Source organism: Macaca mulatta, chromosome 6 (genome assembly GCF_049350105.2).
Source record: "Macaca mulatta isolate MMU2019108-1 chromosome 6, T2T-MMU8v2.0, whole genome shotgun sequence".
NCBI lineage: Eukaryota > Metazoa > Chordata > Mammalia > Primates > Cercopithecidae > Macaca > Macaca mulatta.
In genome coordinates this window covers 81,817,600-81,834,920 of record NC_133411.1, presented here as the reverse complement: position 1 = coordinate 81,834,920, position 17,321 = coordinate 81,817,600, and the positions used below count along the sequence as shown (strand labels likewise).

The window sequence follows — 17,321 nt, the reverse complement described above, 5'->3', positions numbered from 1 at the left end:
TGCCCCAGCTGGCATGCATGCATGCAAAGACCCCTACAGGTACACAAATATATGAGGACACCTGCAGGTACCCTGCTGGTGTGCACACAAGTGAGGACCCCCACCGCCCCGCCTGTGCATATGTGCAGGGTGAGGGAGCCACCACCACCCTACCAGAGTGCTTTTGCCAGCAGCCCCCATCAGAGTGTTCTTACCAGCAGACTGGGAACACCTTATCCCTCCAGTACAGCGGCTAGTAATCCTGATCTCAGTCCCCCAAGATTAGAACACATCGCTAAGGAGTGCTGAACTAAGCCTTGGCCCCCTTAAAGTGACCAAAAACGAAACCAATCAACTAAATCCAACTTATACCATAGCCAATTCCTCAAGAGCCTCAAACAATATAAAAAAAGAAAGCCCAATCCAAAAGACAGCAGCTTCAAAGGTTAAAGGAACACCAGCCCACAGAGTTGAGAAAGAATTAGCACAAGAAGTCTAGCAACTCTAAAAGCCAGTGTCTTCTTACCTCCAGATGACCACACTAGCTCCCCAGCAATGGCTCTGAACCAGACTGAAATGACAGATAGAGAATTCAGAATCTGGATGGCAAGGAAGCTCGTTGACAAACAAGAGAAGGTTGAAATGCAGTCCAAGGAGCACAGTAAAACAGTCCAAGGGTGGAAAGATGACATAGCCATTTTAGGAAAGAACCAAACAGAACTTCTGGAAATGAAAAATTCACCACAGGAATTTCAGAACACAGTGGAAGTATTAATAGCAGAAAAGACCAAGCTGAAGAAAAAATCTCAGAGCTTGGAGACCACTCCTTTGAATCAGTGCAGAGAGACAAAAATAAAAGAGATAGAATTTTAGATAATGAACAAAACCTCCAAAAAATATGCCTACATCAAGAAGTTAGAATGATCACAAATTTATAACCTAACATCACCATGATGAACTAGAAAAACAAGACCAACCCCAAAGCTAGCAGGAGAAATCAAATAAAATGAGAGCTGATCTGAATGAAACTGAGACATGTAATCTATGCAGAAAATCAACAAAATGAAAACTTGGTTCTTTGGAAGAGTAAGATTGATGGACTGCTAGCTAGACTACTAATGAAGAAAAAGAGATCCAAATAAACACACTTAGAAATGACAAAGGTGACATTACCACCCATCCCACAGAAATACAAAAAACCTTCAGAGATTAAACACCTCTGTGCACAAAAACTAGAAAATGGTGAATTCCTGGAAACAAAACCTTCCAAGGTTTGACCAGGAAGTATATGAAATCCTGAACAGACCAATAATAAGTTCAGAAATGGAATCAGTAATTTAAAAAAACAAAAAACCTACCAATCAGAAAAAGCCGTGGACCACATAGATTTATAGCTCTATTCTACCAGACATATAAAGAAGAATTGATACCAATGCTACTGAAATTATTCTGAAAAATATCAAGGAGTACATATTCCTCCCTAACTCATTCTGTGAGGTCAGCATCATTCTTATACCAAAACGTGGCAGAGAGACAACAAAAAAACAAAAACTTCAAGCAGATATCCCTGATGAACTTAGATGCAAAAATCCTCAGCAAAATATTAGCAAATTGAATATAGCAGCATGTCAAAACACCACCACAATCAAGTAGGCTTTATTCCTGGAATGTAAGGTTGTTTCACCATATGCAAATGAATAAATGTGATTCATCAGATAAACAGAACTAGAAACAAAAACGCATGATCATCTCAGTAGACACAGGAAAGGGCTTAGATAAAATTTAACATCCCCTCATGATTTAAAAAAAAAAAAAAAAACGGAAAAGAAAAAAAAAACCTCAACAAACTAGGCATTGAAGGAACATACCTCAAAACAATATAAGCCATCTTTGAGAAACCCACAGCCAGTGTAATGCTGAACAGGCAAAAGCTGGAAGTACCCCTTGTGATAACCAGGAAAAGACAAGGATGTCCACCCTCACCACTCCTATTGAACATAATACTGGAAGTTCTTAGAACAATGAGGCAAGAGAAAAAAAATAACAGGCATCTGGATTGGAAAAGAGGAAGTCAGACTATCTTCACGGACAATAAATATTATTCTATTCCTAGAAAACCCCATAGTCTCTGTCCAAAGGCTCCTAGAAGCAATAAACAAATTCAGGGTATAATATCAATGTACAAAATCAGTACCACAAGCCAAGCACCATGGCTCATGCCTGTAATCCCAGCCCTTTGGGAAGCTGAAGCAGAAGGATCACTTGAGCCCAGGAGTTGGAGACTAGATTGGGCAAAAAGAGTGAGATCCCATCTCTACAACAACTCAAAAAATTACCTGGGTGTAGTGGCATGCACTTGTAGTCCCAGCTACTTTGGAGGCTGAGGGAGGAGGACCACGGGAGCCTAGGAGATGGAGGTTGCAGTGAGCCATGATCACGCCACTGCACTCCAGCCTGGGTGACAGCACAAGACCCTATCTCGATAAAACAAAAGTCAGTACCATTTCTATACACCAATAACGTCCAAGCTGAGAGTCAAATCAGGAGTGCAGTCCCATTCACAGTAACCACAAAATGAATTAAATACCCAGGAATACAGCTAACCAGGTAAGTGTGAAAGATCTCTACAATGAGAATTATAAAACACTGCTGAAGGAAATTGGAGATGACACAAACAAATGGAAAAACATTCCGTGCTTATGTAGTACCCAAAGCAGTTTACAGATTCATTGTCATTTCTATCAAACTACTAATGTCTTTTTTCACAGAATAAGAAAAAACTATTTTAAAATTCATATGGTACCAATAAAGTCCCAAATAGAACAATCCTCAGCAAAAAGAACAAAGCCAGAGGTATCACACTACCTAATTTTAAACTGTATTACAATGCTACCATAACCAAAACAGCATGGTACTGGTACACAAACAGACACATGACCAGTGGAATAGGTTAGATCACCCAGAAATAAAGCCTCACAACCACAAACATCTGTTCTTCGAAAAAGCTGACAAAAATAAGCAATAGGGAAAAGGCTCCCTATTTAATACATGGTGCTGGTGTAACAGGCTGGGCATATGCAGAAGATTGAAACTGGATGCCTTCCTCTCATCTTGTACAAAAATTAACTCAAGATGGATTAAAGACTTAAATGTAAGTTCTAAAACCATAAAAACCCAAGTAGAAAATCTAGGACATACTGTTCTAGGCATAGACCTTGGTGAAGATTTCATGAAGTCTCCAAAAGCAATTGCAACTAAAACAAAAATTGACAAGTAAAACCTAATTGAAGAGCATTTGCAAAGCAAAAGAAACTATCAACAGAGTAAACAGACAACCTACAGAAAGAAAGTATTTGCCAACTATGCATCCAACAAAGGTCTGATATCCAGAATATAAGGAACTTAAATCAAGCAAAACCCAAACAACCCCATTAAACAATGGGCAAAGGACAAGAACAGACACTTCTCAAAAGACATCCATGCTGTGCCATTAAGCATATGAAAAAGTGTTCAACATCACTGTTCATTAGAGAAATGTAAGTCAGAACCACAGTGTGATACCATCTCACCAATCAGAATGTCTATTATTAAAAATTCAGAAAATAACAGATGTTGGTGAGGTTGCAGAGAAAAGGGAATGCTTGGCCAAGCGCGGTGGCTCACGCCTGTAATCCCAGTACTTTGGGAGGCCGAGGCAGGCGGATTACAAGGTCAGGAGATCAACACCATCCTGGCTAACATGGCAAAACCCTGTCTCTACTAAAAATACAAAAAATTAGCCGGGTGTGGTGGCTGGTGCCTGTAGTCCCAGCTATTCAGGAGGCTGAGGCGGGAGAATGGTGTGAACCCTGGAGGTGGAGCTTGCAGTGAGCTTGCAGTGAGCTGAGATTGCACCCCTGTACTGCAGCCTGGGCGACAGAGCAAGTCTGTATCTCAAAAAAAAGGAATGCTTATACACAGCGGGTGGGAATGTAAATTAGTTCAGCCACTGTGGAATGTAGTTTGGTGATTTCTCAAACAACTTAAAACAGAACTACCATTTGGCCAGCAATCTCATTACTGTGTATACACCCAGAGGAATATAAATTATTCCTCCATAAAGACCACATGCATGTGTATGTTCATCACAACACTGTTTGCAATAGCAAAACCATGGAATGAACCTAAATGCCCATCAACAATAGACTGGATAATAAAATGTGGCACATATACCCCCATGGAATACTACACAACCATAAAAAGGAGTGAGGTCATGTCCTTTGCAGCAACATGGATGGAACTAGTGGCCATTATCCTTAGTAAACTAATGCAGGAACAGAAAAACAAATACTGCACATTTTCATTTATAAGTGAGAGCGAAATAATGAGAACACGTGGGCCAAATCATGGAGCTTATCTAATAAGTTTATGTCCAACATTAGTTCTAATTAGTTCATTTCCAACCCCATAACACAGGGAGGGAATCAGATGGGTGATGCCAAAAGTTCCTGCCATGGCAGGGCTCACATAGGGCCACTGAAGCATGGTTCATCCAAAGTGCTTCTTGAGTTCCCTCTGCCCGCTAGACCACCTCTTCAGTGTAGTGAGTCTGGAATGGGTGCTAATTCGCTTCTTCATGAAATGGATGCAGCTGGGGGCCATTGTCCTAAGTGAATTAACACAGGAACAGAAAACCAAATACCACATGTTCTCACTTAAAAGTGGGAGGTAAACATTCAGTACACACGGACACAAAGAGGGAAACAATAGACACCGGACCCTACTTGAGGGTGGAGGATGGGAGGAGGGCAAGGGACAAAAAAATACCTATCAGGTACTATGCTCACATCCTAGGTGATGAAATTATTTTACAACAAACTCCAGCAGCACGCAATTTACCCATGTAACAAACCTGCACATGTACTGCCTGAACCTAAAATTAAAATTGAAAAACAGTAAGTCTTTTGTTTGAGATAGTCTCTCTGTGTCACCCAGGCTGGAGTGCAGTGGCACAATCCTAGCTCAGTGCTATCTCGAACTTCTGGATGCAAGGGATCCTCCTGCCTCAGCCTTCCAAGTAACTGGAACTACAGGAGCACACCACAACGCCCCGCTAACTTTTAAAAAAAATTTGTAGAGATGGTGTCTTGCTTTATTGCTCAGGCTGTTCTTGAACTCCTGGGATTAAGCAGTCCTCCTGCCTTGGCCTCCAAAGTGCTGGGATTACAGGCATGAGCCTAGTAATGCACCTAGTCAAGGACTCCTTTTTTTGTGAACTGATTGCTGTAATTAGAATTCTATTTTGCTGTGATTCTGTTATGTTGAAACAAGGTTACATTTTTTTCTTTATCTTTATTGGAGTACAATTTACATTTACATTCTTAAAAAGTACCCATTTTAATTGTACAGTTTGAGTTTTGACAAATGTAGTCTACACTTCCCACATTTTCTTCTACCTCTTTGTGTTCAGTGCCCTTGTTGTACTCTGGCCTGCTCTTGTTTGTCATAGATTAGTTTTGTCTTTTTTAAAAATCCGTTTTCTTGAGGCATAATTTGCATACCATAAAGTACATGCTTTTGTTTACCTTTTCATTAATCGTTTTCCTGACTCCAGAACATTTATTTTCCTTCATCACTAAGATATTGCTTTAAGATGTGGAGTCATGTAAAGTCTTGGAGAAGAGCTTTGATTCCACCTTCTCTTAAAATTATATGTAATTTGTTAGTTAATTAAGAGTTGAGAATGTATTGAAGTACTTTTTATAGATGGAATGTTTTATAAGCAAGCATTATTAAAAAATGTGACCATTTTACTTTGACAGCTGGTAGGTGTTAGAAGTTTGAAATTTAGGAGGCTACTTGTTTTGATATGAATAAATTCCTAGTGTCTGCCTGAAGATGTCCATCTCTTTTTTCATGAGGAGTTTTGTTATTTTGGTTACAGATTCCTTTCCTCCTCTAGTCGTCTTTTTTTTTTCCCCCATTTTAACCATATCCATCTGATTATTGATGTTGGTTGGGGGTGGGGACAAGTTTGCTCTTCCTTTGAGATTGTTGCTGTTGTACCTTCAGCAGAATTGTCCCTCTTTGTTGCCATTCCTTGCCATTGTTACTGCCACTTCTAATCTCTACTATTCTTTTTACCCTTGCTTTTCTTTTTCATTTTTTCTTACATTTGGATAAACTTATCTAGTTTCTGATAGCTTTTCTGAGATCCTAGAATATTAAAGTTAAGGTAAATGAAATGATACTAACTGGAAAATGTTTTAAACTAGTGCTGATATCACTTACATAAAAATGAGAACATAAAAATTTTATTTATTAAACTATAGAAGCTTAGTATTCTTATAGCTAAAAAGAATATTTTACAATTAGAATAATATCATGGGTAAACCAACAGCTATATAGGAAATGTAATGGATTTTCAGGAATTAGACCACAGAGGCTATAAAATGTCAATGGGTATATTTTCTATAACACATTGTATGTAATTTTGTTTCCTAATATTGATCTTGAAATTTGTGTAACTTTAAATAATTTTTCATTGTAACCATAGGTTTGACACTAAAAATAATTAGATATTATTTTACCACTTAAGTTTATTGAGTAGAATTAAAATTAAATACAATGTAGCTTTTTGTTCCTTTGTTTTCAGTATTGGTCTCTAAGTATTAAAAAAAATAATGTTTACTAAACCTAGGGATTTTTTCCCCCATTCAAATGAAGGAAAACTGTTCAATATAAATACTTATCTAGAACCATAATAGTACAGAGGAGCAGGATTGAAATCAATCAAACCATAATAGATATGACACATTGTCAAAGGATATAATACAGATGCCTTGGTTTTTCCACACAAGCTTATGAATTCACTGTACTTTTTTTTTTTTTTTTTTTTTTTGAGACTGAGTCTTACTGTGTCACCCAGGCTGGAGTGCAGCAGTGTGATCTCAGCGCACAGCAACCTCCACTTCCCGGGTTCAGGCGATTCTCCTGCCTCAGCCTTCTGAGTAGCTGGGATTATAGGTGCCTGCCACCATGCCTGGCTAATTTTTGTATTTTTAGTAGAGACAGGGTTTCACCATGTTGGCCAGGATGGTGTCAAACTCCTGACCTCAAGCGATCCACCCATCTCGGCCTCCCAAAGTGCTGGTATTACAGGTGTGCGTGAGCCACCGTGCCTGGCCTAATTCACTGTACTTTTTAAAAGTAACAGTAGAAAATAATCAGAGATCCAAAATACCTGGTTTTAATTACTTTGAAGTTCAAATGTTCTATTCCTTTGTCTGTATTGTTATATTGCATTTGTATTAGAGAAGGTAAAATATAAAATCGATGCTCTGAAGAGTATCATCCCCATCAGTTATCTTCCATGGGATGCTAACTTAACAGACTAGCAAAATTGGAAACTTTGTGCCTTCAACTGTTGAAGTGGTTACAAAGATCAAAAAGATACAAGCTGCTTCCAAAAAGATCCAAGTCCAGTAGTAATAACAAAACACAAACTATTGTGAGTAGTAAATGCTGTAATTGTGTTGTGTTAAGAATAGGTGAGAATACGTAAAATTTACCATTTTGACCACTATTAAGTATACAGTTCTATGTTATTAAGTACATTCACACTATTGTTCAACCATCACCATCATCCATCTTCAGAACTTTTTTATCTTCCCCAGCTGAAACTCTGTGTCCATTAAATAATAACTACCCGTTCTTCTTTTCCCTGCTTCTGGTAACAGCTATTCTACTTTCTGTCTATGAACTTGACTACTTTAGTTTTCCTATTATTAAACAGTCTTTGTGACCACTAGCCCAGCACATAGTAGGTATTCCATAAATTTCTAAATTAAATGGCATTTAGGAATTGAAAGGCATTGCTTATGTCAGTGGATTGACTATATATTTTATATGTACCCAAACTGCCAATTATTGTTATAATAACCTTGTTAATTCATAGAAAACCTTTTGTTTTCTCAAGTATTTTTTATTTAAATTCTTTTCACATAGTTTATCTTTTTTTTAGACTGAATCTGGATATGGATCTGAATCCAGCTTGCGTCGACATGGCTCAATGGTGTCCCTGGTGTCTGGAGCAAGTGGCTACTCTGCAACATCCACCTCTTCATTCAAGGTGTATAGTTAATGGATGCCTTAAGTTAAACCAACATAAATTGAGCTTAGTATTGGATGTTGTGAACAGAATATACTTGATAATTTTTGAACAAGCTTTTTAATAATATAATTTATTTGAACTTATTAAAGAAAAACTTAAGGTATAAAATAATAACTCATACAAATGAACACGTCACTGATTTTATTTCATTCATTTATTAGGTAAAACATAAAAAAACTGGTTCAAAGGAAAATCTGAAGAACTGAAACGATTTGCAAATGTGTGCAAAACTGGTCAATATCCACAGATTAATAATCAGTGCTTCTGCACCAGACAAAATTCATTTGCATCTCTATGAACAAGAATTATTTATACTACTCAGTTTTTTACTAGAAGAGTTGTAAAATAGCTCAAATGCAGTGAAAGGCAAAAGTGTCTGTATGATCAAACAGTACTTTCCCAAGGGTACCATAAATGACAGCTCACCATTACTTTGAAAGGACACTAGTAATATTTTTGCCCATTTCAAAGTCTTTCACAGTTGTTCCTCACAATTTTGTTTAATTTGAAAATATCAAATGTTATATTTGCAAACTGTCAGGTGTTTGCAATTTATTATTTATTTATTATTTATTATTTATATATTATTTATTATTTATTATTAATAAGAAATAAATAATACTTTCTTATTTTCTATAAAAAATAAGGCTTTTTTATAAGTGATATCACTTGCAAGGTTATCACTCCTAAGTGACTTATCACTATCAAGCCAATAGATTAGTCAGTTTCAAGCCTATTCCTAGAAGTATTATATTGAACTAGACAGCTCTCCTTATCCCATGCCCTCAGTTATAAGGTGCAGACCTTAAAAGTTGATGAAATACCATAGGACCAAATAAAATCCAGTTTTGTTTTACTTGAATTACATCTCCCTATTTTGTGTTTTGCAGAAAGGCCACAGTTTACGTGAGAAGTTGGCTGAAATGGAAACATTTAGAGACATCTTATGTAGACAAGTTGACACGCTACAGAAGTACTTTGATGCCTGTGCTGATGCTGTCTCTAAGGATGAACTTCAAAGGGATAAAGGTTAATTAGGCTATTACCACTATTTTTACTTGGAAAATGAATGGATTAAAAGCCTCTTGATCTCAAAGGGTAATGTCTTTAAGTGATAAAGGTATCTATAGTCATTTTTTGCTGCAAACCCCCAGTGAAACAGATTTCAGTGTCCTTGTAACTTGGGTACTTCAGTTACACATACTAATTCATTTTGATCATCCATACCAGATGCCATTGAAGACCTTTATTTTATTTATTTATTTTTTGTTGAGACATGGTCTCATTCTATAGCCCAGGCTGGAGTGCAGTGGCACGATCGTAGCTTACTGCAGCCTCGAACTCTTGGCCTCAAGCAATCCTCCTACCTCAGCCACCCAAGTAGCTAGGACTACAGGTGTGCGTCACCACACCCAGCTAATTTATTTTTCTATTTTTTATAGAGATGGAGGTCTCACTATGTTGGTCAGGTTGGTCTTAAACTCCTGGCCTCAAATAGTCTTCCCACCTTGGCCTCCCAAAGTGCTGGAATTATAGGTGTGAGCCACTACACCAGGCAGAGATTTTCAAATGATACTCTTTATTCCATTAAAAAATGGTATCATCTTGGTAATATGGAGCATTTCACATTATTATTATGTCTGATAAATTTACCCCATGATGAGTCTTAGAGGAGATAAGTATATGTTAAATCCTTCAGGTCTGAAATCAGCCAGTTGATCTCTTTCTCCTTCTTCCTCTCGTTTCTCTTTTTCTCCCCTTTCCTTTCTTTTTGTCTTTTCCTCTCTCTCTCTTTTTTTTTTTTTCTGAGACGGAGTCTCGCTCTGTCACCAGGCTGGAGTGCAGTGGCGTGATCTCAGCTCACTGCAACCTCCGACTCCCTGGTTCACGCGATTCTCCTGCCTCAGCCTCCCAAGTAGCTGGGATTACAGGCACGCACCACCATGCCCAGCTAATTTTTGTATTTTTAGTAGAGACTGGGTTTCACCGTATTGGCCAGAATGGTCTTAATCTCCTGACCTCGTGATCTGTCCACCTCGGCCGTCCAAAGTGCTGGGATTACAGGTGTGAGCCACTGCGCTTGGCCTCCTCTCTCTCTCAATCTCTCCCTTTCTCTACCCTTTTTCTCATAGAAGAAGAAATCAGTAATAGAAACCAAAATAATAATTGTATATACATTTAAAAATAATTTTATTGTTTTTATTTAAAAGAAACAAGATATCTTCAATTAACTTTTAGTGTTAGGTTTATAGTTTAACTTTCCTTTGTTAGTGCTGAAAATGCTGCTGATGTCAACATTGTTCTTCAGCTTTTCACTTAATTTATTGTGAACTACTTTACCATTATTACCAAATAGGACTAAGTTCATTCCCAGTATAACTAAGTGGCTTGACATGGTTTCATTTCTCTTTCTTATTAAATGTGTTTGATCTGGATCCAAGTTCTTTTTGTCTATTCTATATTCCCTTTTTCTGCCGCCTTTGGATGAAGTTTTTATATATATATAAAATTCCACTTTATCTCCTTTGTTGGCTTCTTAGCTATAACTCATGGTTTTATTATTTTATTGGCTACTTTAAGGTTTATAGTTTGCATATTTAACTTACCTCAGTCTACCTTCAAGTAATATACCACTTTATGTGTAGTATCAGAACCTTCCAATAATGTATTTCTTTGTCCTCACTCCTGAGGCAAGAATCTTCTGAGTTCTCACCAATTCCCTGTGAATTACAAGGTTTTCCAGTCTGCATTATAAAGCAGATAATTTTCCCTGCTCCCATGTAAGCTTCAAGTGCTGTTTCTTGGAATCCTTTAAGAAGGTTCTATCCCTTGCCTTTATAGTTTGCTCACTTGCATGTGCTATCAGTACTCTGCAGAGTACTCAGGGGTAGCCTTCTGCCATTCTCCAGTGTTCTCTGTCTGTCCAGTTCTCTCCTCTCCAGTACTCTGCCTTGTGAACTATTGCTAGTTGCCTTTGTCTCTGGGTGCTCAGCTTCATCTCATTTCAGGGAATCCAGAAGGCTCCTCCTGGGTTTCCTGTCCTTACTGTACAGTTTGGAAACTCCTAAAACAATGAGCTAGAGCAGACATAGAGTTCACTTCATTTGTTCCCCAACTATTAAGGATCACTGTCCTTTTTTGCCTGATAGCCAGTGTCTTGAAAAGCATTGTTTCATATATTTTGTCCAGTTTTTACTTTTATGCTAGAGAGTAAATTCAATCCTGGTTATTTCATCTCGAACAGAAGCAGAAATCTGTATTCCTTTTAAAGTTTCTCAATTTTGTGTACATTTAGTAGCCTGGAAGTTATTTTCTGTTTTTATTTATTTGTTTGTTTATTTATTTATTTTGTAGACAGTCTCCTTCTGTTGCCCAAGCTAGAGTGCAGTGGAATGTTCATAGCGCCCTGTGACCTCAAACTCCTGGGCTCAAGTGATCCTCCTACCTCAACCTCCCAACTGGCTAGGACTACAGGCATATACCATCACATCTGGTTAATTTTTAAATTTTTTGTAGCGACGAGGTCTTGCTATGTGGCCCAGGCTGGTCTTTAAACTCCCAGCCTCAAGGGATTCTCCCACCTCACCTGCCCAAAGTACTGGAATTACAGGCTTGAGCTATTGCGCCTGGCCTTGAAGTCCTTTCTATTTGTTAATATAAAAACTTTTATTAAAGGTTTTGGTTCATTAATGTGTGACTTTTTCCCCCTCTAAAAATAAAAAACACCTGAACTTCTGTTTCTCCTTCATTAAAAGAGAATACCTTTTAATCAATTTAAATGTTACAGATTAGCTTTATTATACTTGCAAGTAGTCCTTTAATCAAAAACAGGGCACATATAGAATATGATGCCTTGTTTATCTTTTTTTTTTTTTTTTTTGAGACGGAGTTTCATTCTTGTTGCCTAGGCTGGAGTGCAATGGCACAATCTCGGCTCACCGCAACCTCCGCTTCCCAGATTCAAGCGATTCTTCTGCCTCAGCCTCCCTGGTAGCTGGGATTATAGGCATGTTCCACCACACCTGGCCAATTTTGTATTTTTAGTAAAGACAGAGTTTCTCCATGTTGGTCAGGCTGGTCTCAAACTCCCGACTTCAAATGATCCGCCCGCCTCGGCCTCCCAAAGTGCTGGGATTACAGGTGTGAGCCACTGCGCCCGGCCAGTGTTTATCTTAATGGTCCATACCAATAGTGTATAGTATTAGAAGGACAAAAGTGATGGTGAAAAAGTAGAAGTTGGGATGCAGTGATAACCAGGTTGTGTAGATGACTTAAAAAATATTAGACATTACACTGAATCTTTTCTGCTACATGTTTAAATAAACAGCAAAATGTAGACTGATGTATTAGTTTGCTAGGGCTGCCATATCAAAGTACCACAGACTGGGTGGCTTAAACAACAGATTTATTTTCTCACAGTTCTGAGATAAAGGTATTGGCAGGGTTGGTTTCTTCAGAGGGCCATGAGGGAAAAACCTGTTCCAGGCCTCTCTTCTTGGCTTATAGGTAGCCAGCTTCTCCCTATATCTTCACATCATCATCTTTCCCTTTGTATGTATCTATGTCCAAATTTCCTCTGCATATTGTACAGTCATAGTGGATTAGTGCCCATCCTAATGACCCCATTTTAACTTAATTACTGCTTTACAAACCTTGGCTCCAAATAGCCATATTCTAAGGTACTGGAGATTAAGGACTTCAACATATGAATTTCTGAGACACAATTCAGCCCATAACAATTGATTTCCCTACAAATGTTATTTATGAGATACCAACTGATTGATTGATCCTTTGATTTTTATTTGAGACATGGTCTCCCTCTGTCACCCAGGCTGGAGTGCAGTGGCACAATCTCGGCTCACTGCAACCTCCACCCCCCAGGCCCAAGCAGTCCTCCCGCCTCAGCTTCCCCAAGTGGTTAGGACTACAGGCGTGCACCACCACACCCAGCTAATTGTTGTATTTTTTGTAGAGACAGGGTTTTGCCATGTTGCCCAGGCTGGTCTCAGACTCCTGAGCTCAAGCAATCTGCTTACAAGTGTGAGCCACCTGCTAAGCCTGAAATACTGATGTTTTTAAGAATATATGCTGGGTATAAGGACATGGACCATAATTTCCTACTTGGCAGAGCAGAGTTGCTGACCTGAGTTTAAACGATCTCTGTGGATATACTGTCATTAAATTATTAAAACTAAGTTTATGACTTAAATAATTTTAAGAATCACTGTCTGTCTTTATGTATATCATTCAGTAAGATTTAATTAACATTTTAAGTCTAGATACTCTGGGGATTACAGAAGTGGCAGACATCACCTCTTACCTAAACACATTGTTTAATTTTAAAAACAATACATATATACCACATTAAAAGTAAAATTTCTTCTAATCTTACTCTTCTATTTATTGTTTAATGACTTGAAGTAGATTTCTCAACATTTCTCAACACCTGTTTCCTCAGCTATAAAATGGTTATTATATCTAGCACCTGTGATTGTGAGAATTAAATGATAATGTATATGTTAGCACTGTGTTTAAAAGCAAAAACTCAAATAATAGCTGTTACTAATATAGTTAATTTGGATTATTGCTGGGGTGACAGGAAGCAGAAATGTACAAGATCCAAAGGTGGGATTTAGCCTAACAGACTTGAATGTTGGTAAGGGAGGCCAGTGTGACTGGAATGGAGGAACTTTGTATTAGGATGATGGTTTCAAACCATGTGAGATATCCCTAAGAGTTCTGTAAAGTTGCCTCAAGGATGCACAAGGAGTTCTTTCGGGGAAAAAAAGGGAAGTCCACTCTTTTAGCTTATTTTCATCATTTTTATATATTACTGGCCTTAAAAATATCTTTTAAAAAGCTTTAAAAAGCTGAAAATCGCTGTTTGATGCTGGTAGGCTATTAGGTGGAGAATATTGAACACAGAAACAGTTGCGATTTAATCTAAAAAATAATGTTCACATTGGTAATTTGAAAAGTTACTGTTTAGGCAAGGATATAAGTTGAAGTTAATATTTTTAAAACATTAATCATTGTAGGTAATTGTAACATAGATTAGAATGGTGAAAGACTTTAGATAGGGGAAAATTATGTGGTAACCAATTGTAGCAATGTAAACATCTGTAAATGAGCCCCTAGATAAGCATGAAGAATAGAGGAAATCCATTAGAGGGGAGTTACCATGATTAATTTTTGTAATGTTTTATAGTATTCCCCATGTACTATGTTAAATACTTTAATTATCTGAATATAATTTTATAATAACCTTATGTAGGTATAAGTATTAATCCCTTTTTATAGACGAGAGAACTGCACAGAGAAGCTAATCAACAATGTTAGCATAGCTGGTTTGTTTACGGAACTACTTTTAGTAATAGACATTTCTTTAGAGAAATTGTATAGGAGATGTGAACCTAGTGTTAGTATAAGAAGTCACAGGAAAATAAGGAGTCATTAGCATAAAAATAGTTGGAGTCATAACAGTGAATAAATGCCCATGGGGTAGAAGGATAAATATCTGAGGAAGGAGACTTGAAGTTTGCCCACAGCTAAAGAGTAAAGGGAAATTTAATTTTTAAAACGAACATAATATAGGGTCATGTTAGCAAGATGTGAGAATCATCAAGGCTGTTTGGTCTTGTCAAGTAGAAATTTGACATGTAAGCATGAGCAGTGTCAAATACAGCATAGGCGTCAAGAAAGAGATGGGAGCAAACCATAAAAACAGATTTTATTAAACAGTAGTTAACCTTTGAAAAACCTTTTGTTTTTGTTTTTGTTTTTTCTTTGAGACAGAGTCTTGTTCTATCGCCCAGAGTGGAGTGCAGTGGTGCACTCATAGCTGCAGTCTCCAACTCCTGGGCTGTTTTGTAGAGATGAGGTCTTGCTGTTTCCCAGACTGGTCTCAAACTCCTGACGTCAAGTGATCCTCCCACTTAGGCCTCCGAAAGTGCTGGGATTACAGGCTTGAGCCACCACGCCCAGCCTGAAAAAACTATTCTGTATCTGTTTTGGGGGTGGAGGGTTACGGTAAAGGGGTAGAGGAAGATTTAATGTGCTGGTGGCTGAGAAATATTTGGGTGGCAAAAATAAATAGTAGTTTGGCTGATATTGTAATCATCTCGGGAAGCTTTAAAAAAGAAATAATTGTATCATACCCTTCACCGTAGTCTCAACTAAACCAGAATATTCAGGGGTTAAGGGGAGAGAGAGAGATTAAGGTTTTGTTCTTTAAAAGTTCCTTAATAGGTAGATAACCAAAAGTTCCTTGATACGTGGATACCCTCTCTAGTTATGAGCTAGCATTATAAACAAGCCTTCTGAAGGCAGAAGGAAAGCACAGCAGAAAGCGGAAAACAAATGCTATATAGAAGGCTTTTGAGTTTTCCAAGAAAACAAGTCCTTCAAATTGGGAGAATAGGTCAAATCTAGAGCAAACAAAATATCTGCTGCTACTGTAGAAAAGAATGCATGAAGGTAGAATTGAAGAGTGAGTAACAAACTGCTTTAATTTTTCATTGATATGATGCAAAAAAAGTAGGGAAATTTGAGAAGGCCCCGGGAAGTAAGGATCTCAAAAGGTACTTGAAGGTCATCTTTATGGGATTATGCCAGGGGACTAATTTAGGAATAGTCGTATTGTAACTTCAGCTGATGGTCAGCATGGTTTTTTATCTGAATATGGTTTAAAAATAATGTATCTAAAGACATTCCACAGCATATTTATTGAGCATATCAGATCTTACTCATCTTTGTATTTTCACTGGTAATCAAGGTATGCTCATATTGAAGTCTATAGGAATGATGGAAATGGAAAAGACAAAGAATTGAATATTGAGATCACAGCCAGGTAGAAATGAATACAAGGTATTAATAGATAATAGCAGTTTATGATTTGTAAAAGTTGTTATAGATGATTGGCAACATTTTCAAGTGATTATTAAAAAACGAAATAGTCCAGTAATTAGAAAATGGCAGTACAGAAGATTTTCTATGGTGATTCCTACCATTTAATCGAAGGAGGGAAATAAGGTATCAAATTGGGCTCTGCATCCATAAAAAAGACAGCTAAGATAGATGAGATGTTCCTTATAGAGCCATGGTGCTCCTGAGGTAAAAAGATAAAGGCAGTAAGTAAGACATTAGTTTAAAATGTAGATTCCTTCTTTATAAAGGGAGTTCCTCAAAAGATAGATAAAGGAGCCATGTAGGCTGGGTGCAGCGGCTTACACCTGTAATCCCAGCATTTTTAGAGTCAGAGGTGGGCAGATTGCTTGAGCTCAGGAGTTCGAAACCGGCCTGGGCAACATGGTGAAACCTCGTCTCTACAAAAATTAGCTGGGCTGGTGGTGTGCGAGGCTGGATTGCTTAAACCCGGGAGGTGGAGGTTGCAGTGAGCTGAGATCGTGCCACTGCACTCCAGCCTGGGCAACAGAGCCAGACACTGTCTCACAAACAAGAAGAAGAAGAAGCCGTGAAAAGCTTGATAAAAGCAGGAAATAATGTTGGGAGCTAAGATGCAGGAATTTGCATTATGATTGGATGCATAGTACAGAGAATTAAAGTATGTGAGGTAGTAGAAGGGATAGCACGTAGAAGAAAGAGGTATGTTAAAGTAGAACAAAAGAGATTCTGTTTTTTCTGCAATTAGAGAAGCTAAAAGGGATGTCCAGGTACAGATATACACTGGGATGAATGAAAATTGATATCTGCAAGTCATTATATTTTCCCTGCACATCCAGAAATAGTATATTTAAGAACTCTCGGCTGGGTGTGGTCACTCACGCCTATAATCCCAGCACATCGGGGGGCTGAGGCGGGCAGATCACGAGTTCAGGAGTTTGAGACCAGCCTGGCCAACATAGTGAAACCCCTTCTCTACTAAAAATACAAAAATACTGGCTGGCTGTGGTGGCACACACCTGTAGTCCTAGCTACTTGGGAGACTGAGACAGGAGAATTGCTTGAACCTGGGAGGCAGAGGTTGCAGTGAGTGGAGACCATGCCACTGCACTCCAGCCTGGGTGACAGAGTGAGACTCCATCTACAAAAAAGAACTCTCAGAGGCAAGCTAAGGTGTCTTCTGCATAGAAGGTACCTTTTATAGTCCTGCTCAGTCCTTCTGGTCCTGTTACAGAGTTGAAATGGCCCCATGTAAGGGAGCAAGATATAGGAAGACTACAGGGTGAAA

At 38.1% G+C, this 17,321-nt stretch overlaps 1 protein-coding gene across 10 annotated transcripts in view; it reads left to right on the top strand.

Annotated features, from left to right (window-relative positions):
* Window positions 1-17,321, top strand: part of CERT1 (ceramide transporter 1) — a 148,354-nt gene that overhangs the window by 79,988 nt on the left and 51,045 nt on the right. For all 10 annotated transcript variants that reach the window (XM_078004888.1, XM_015140287.2, XM_078004890.1 and 7 more), the window contains exons 4-5: window positions 7,982-8,089; window positions 9,022-9,160. In XM_078004888.1, coding sequence (XP_077861014.1) covers window positions 7,982-8,089; window positions 9,022-9,160 — 247 coding nt within the window. The remainder of the gene's footprint in view (window positions 1-7,981; window positions 8,090-9,021; window positions 9,161-17,321) is intronic.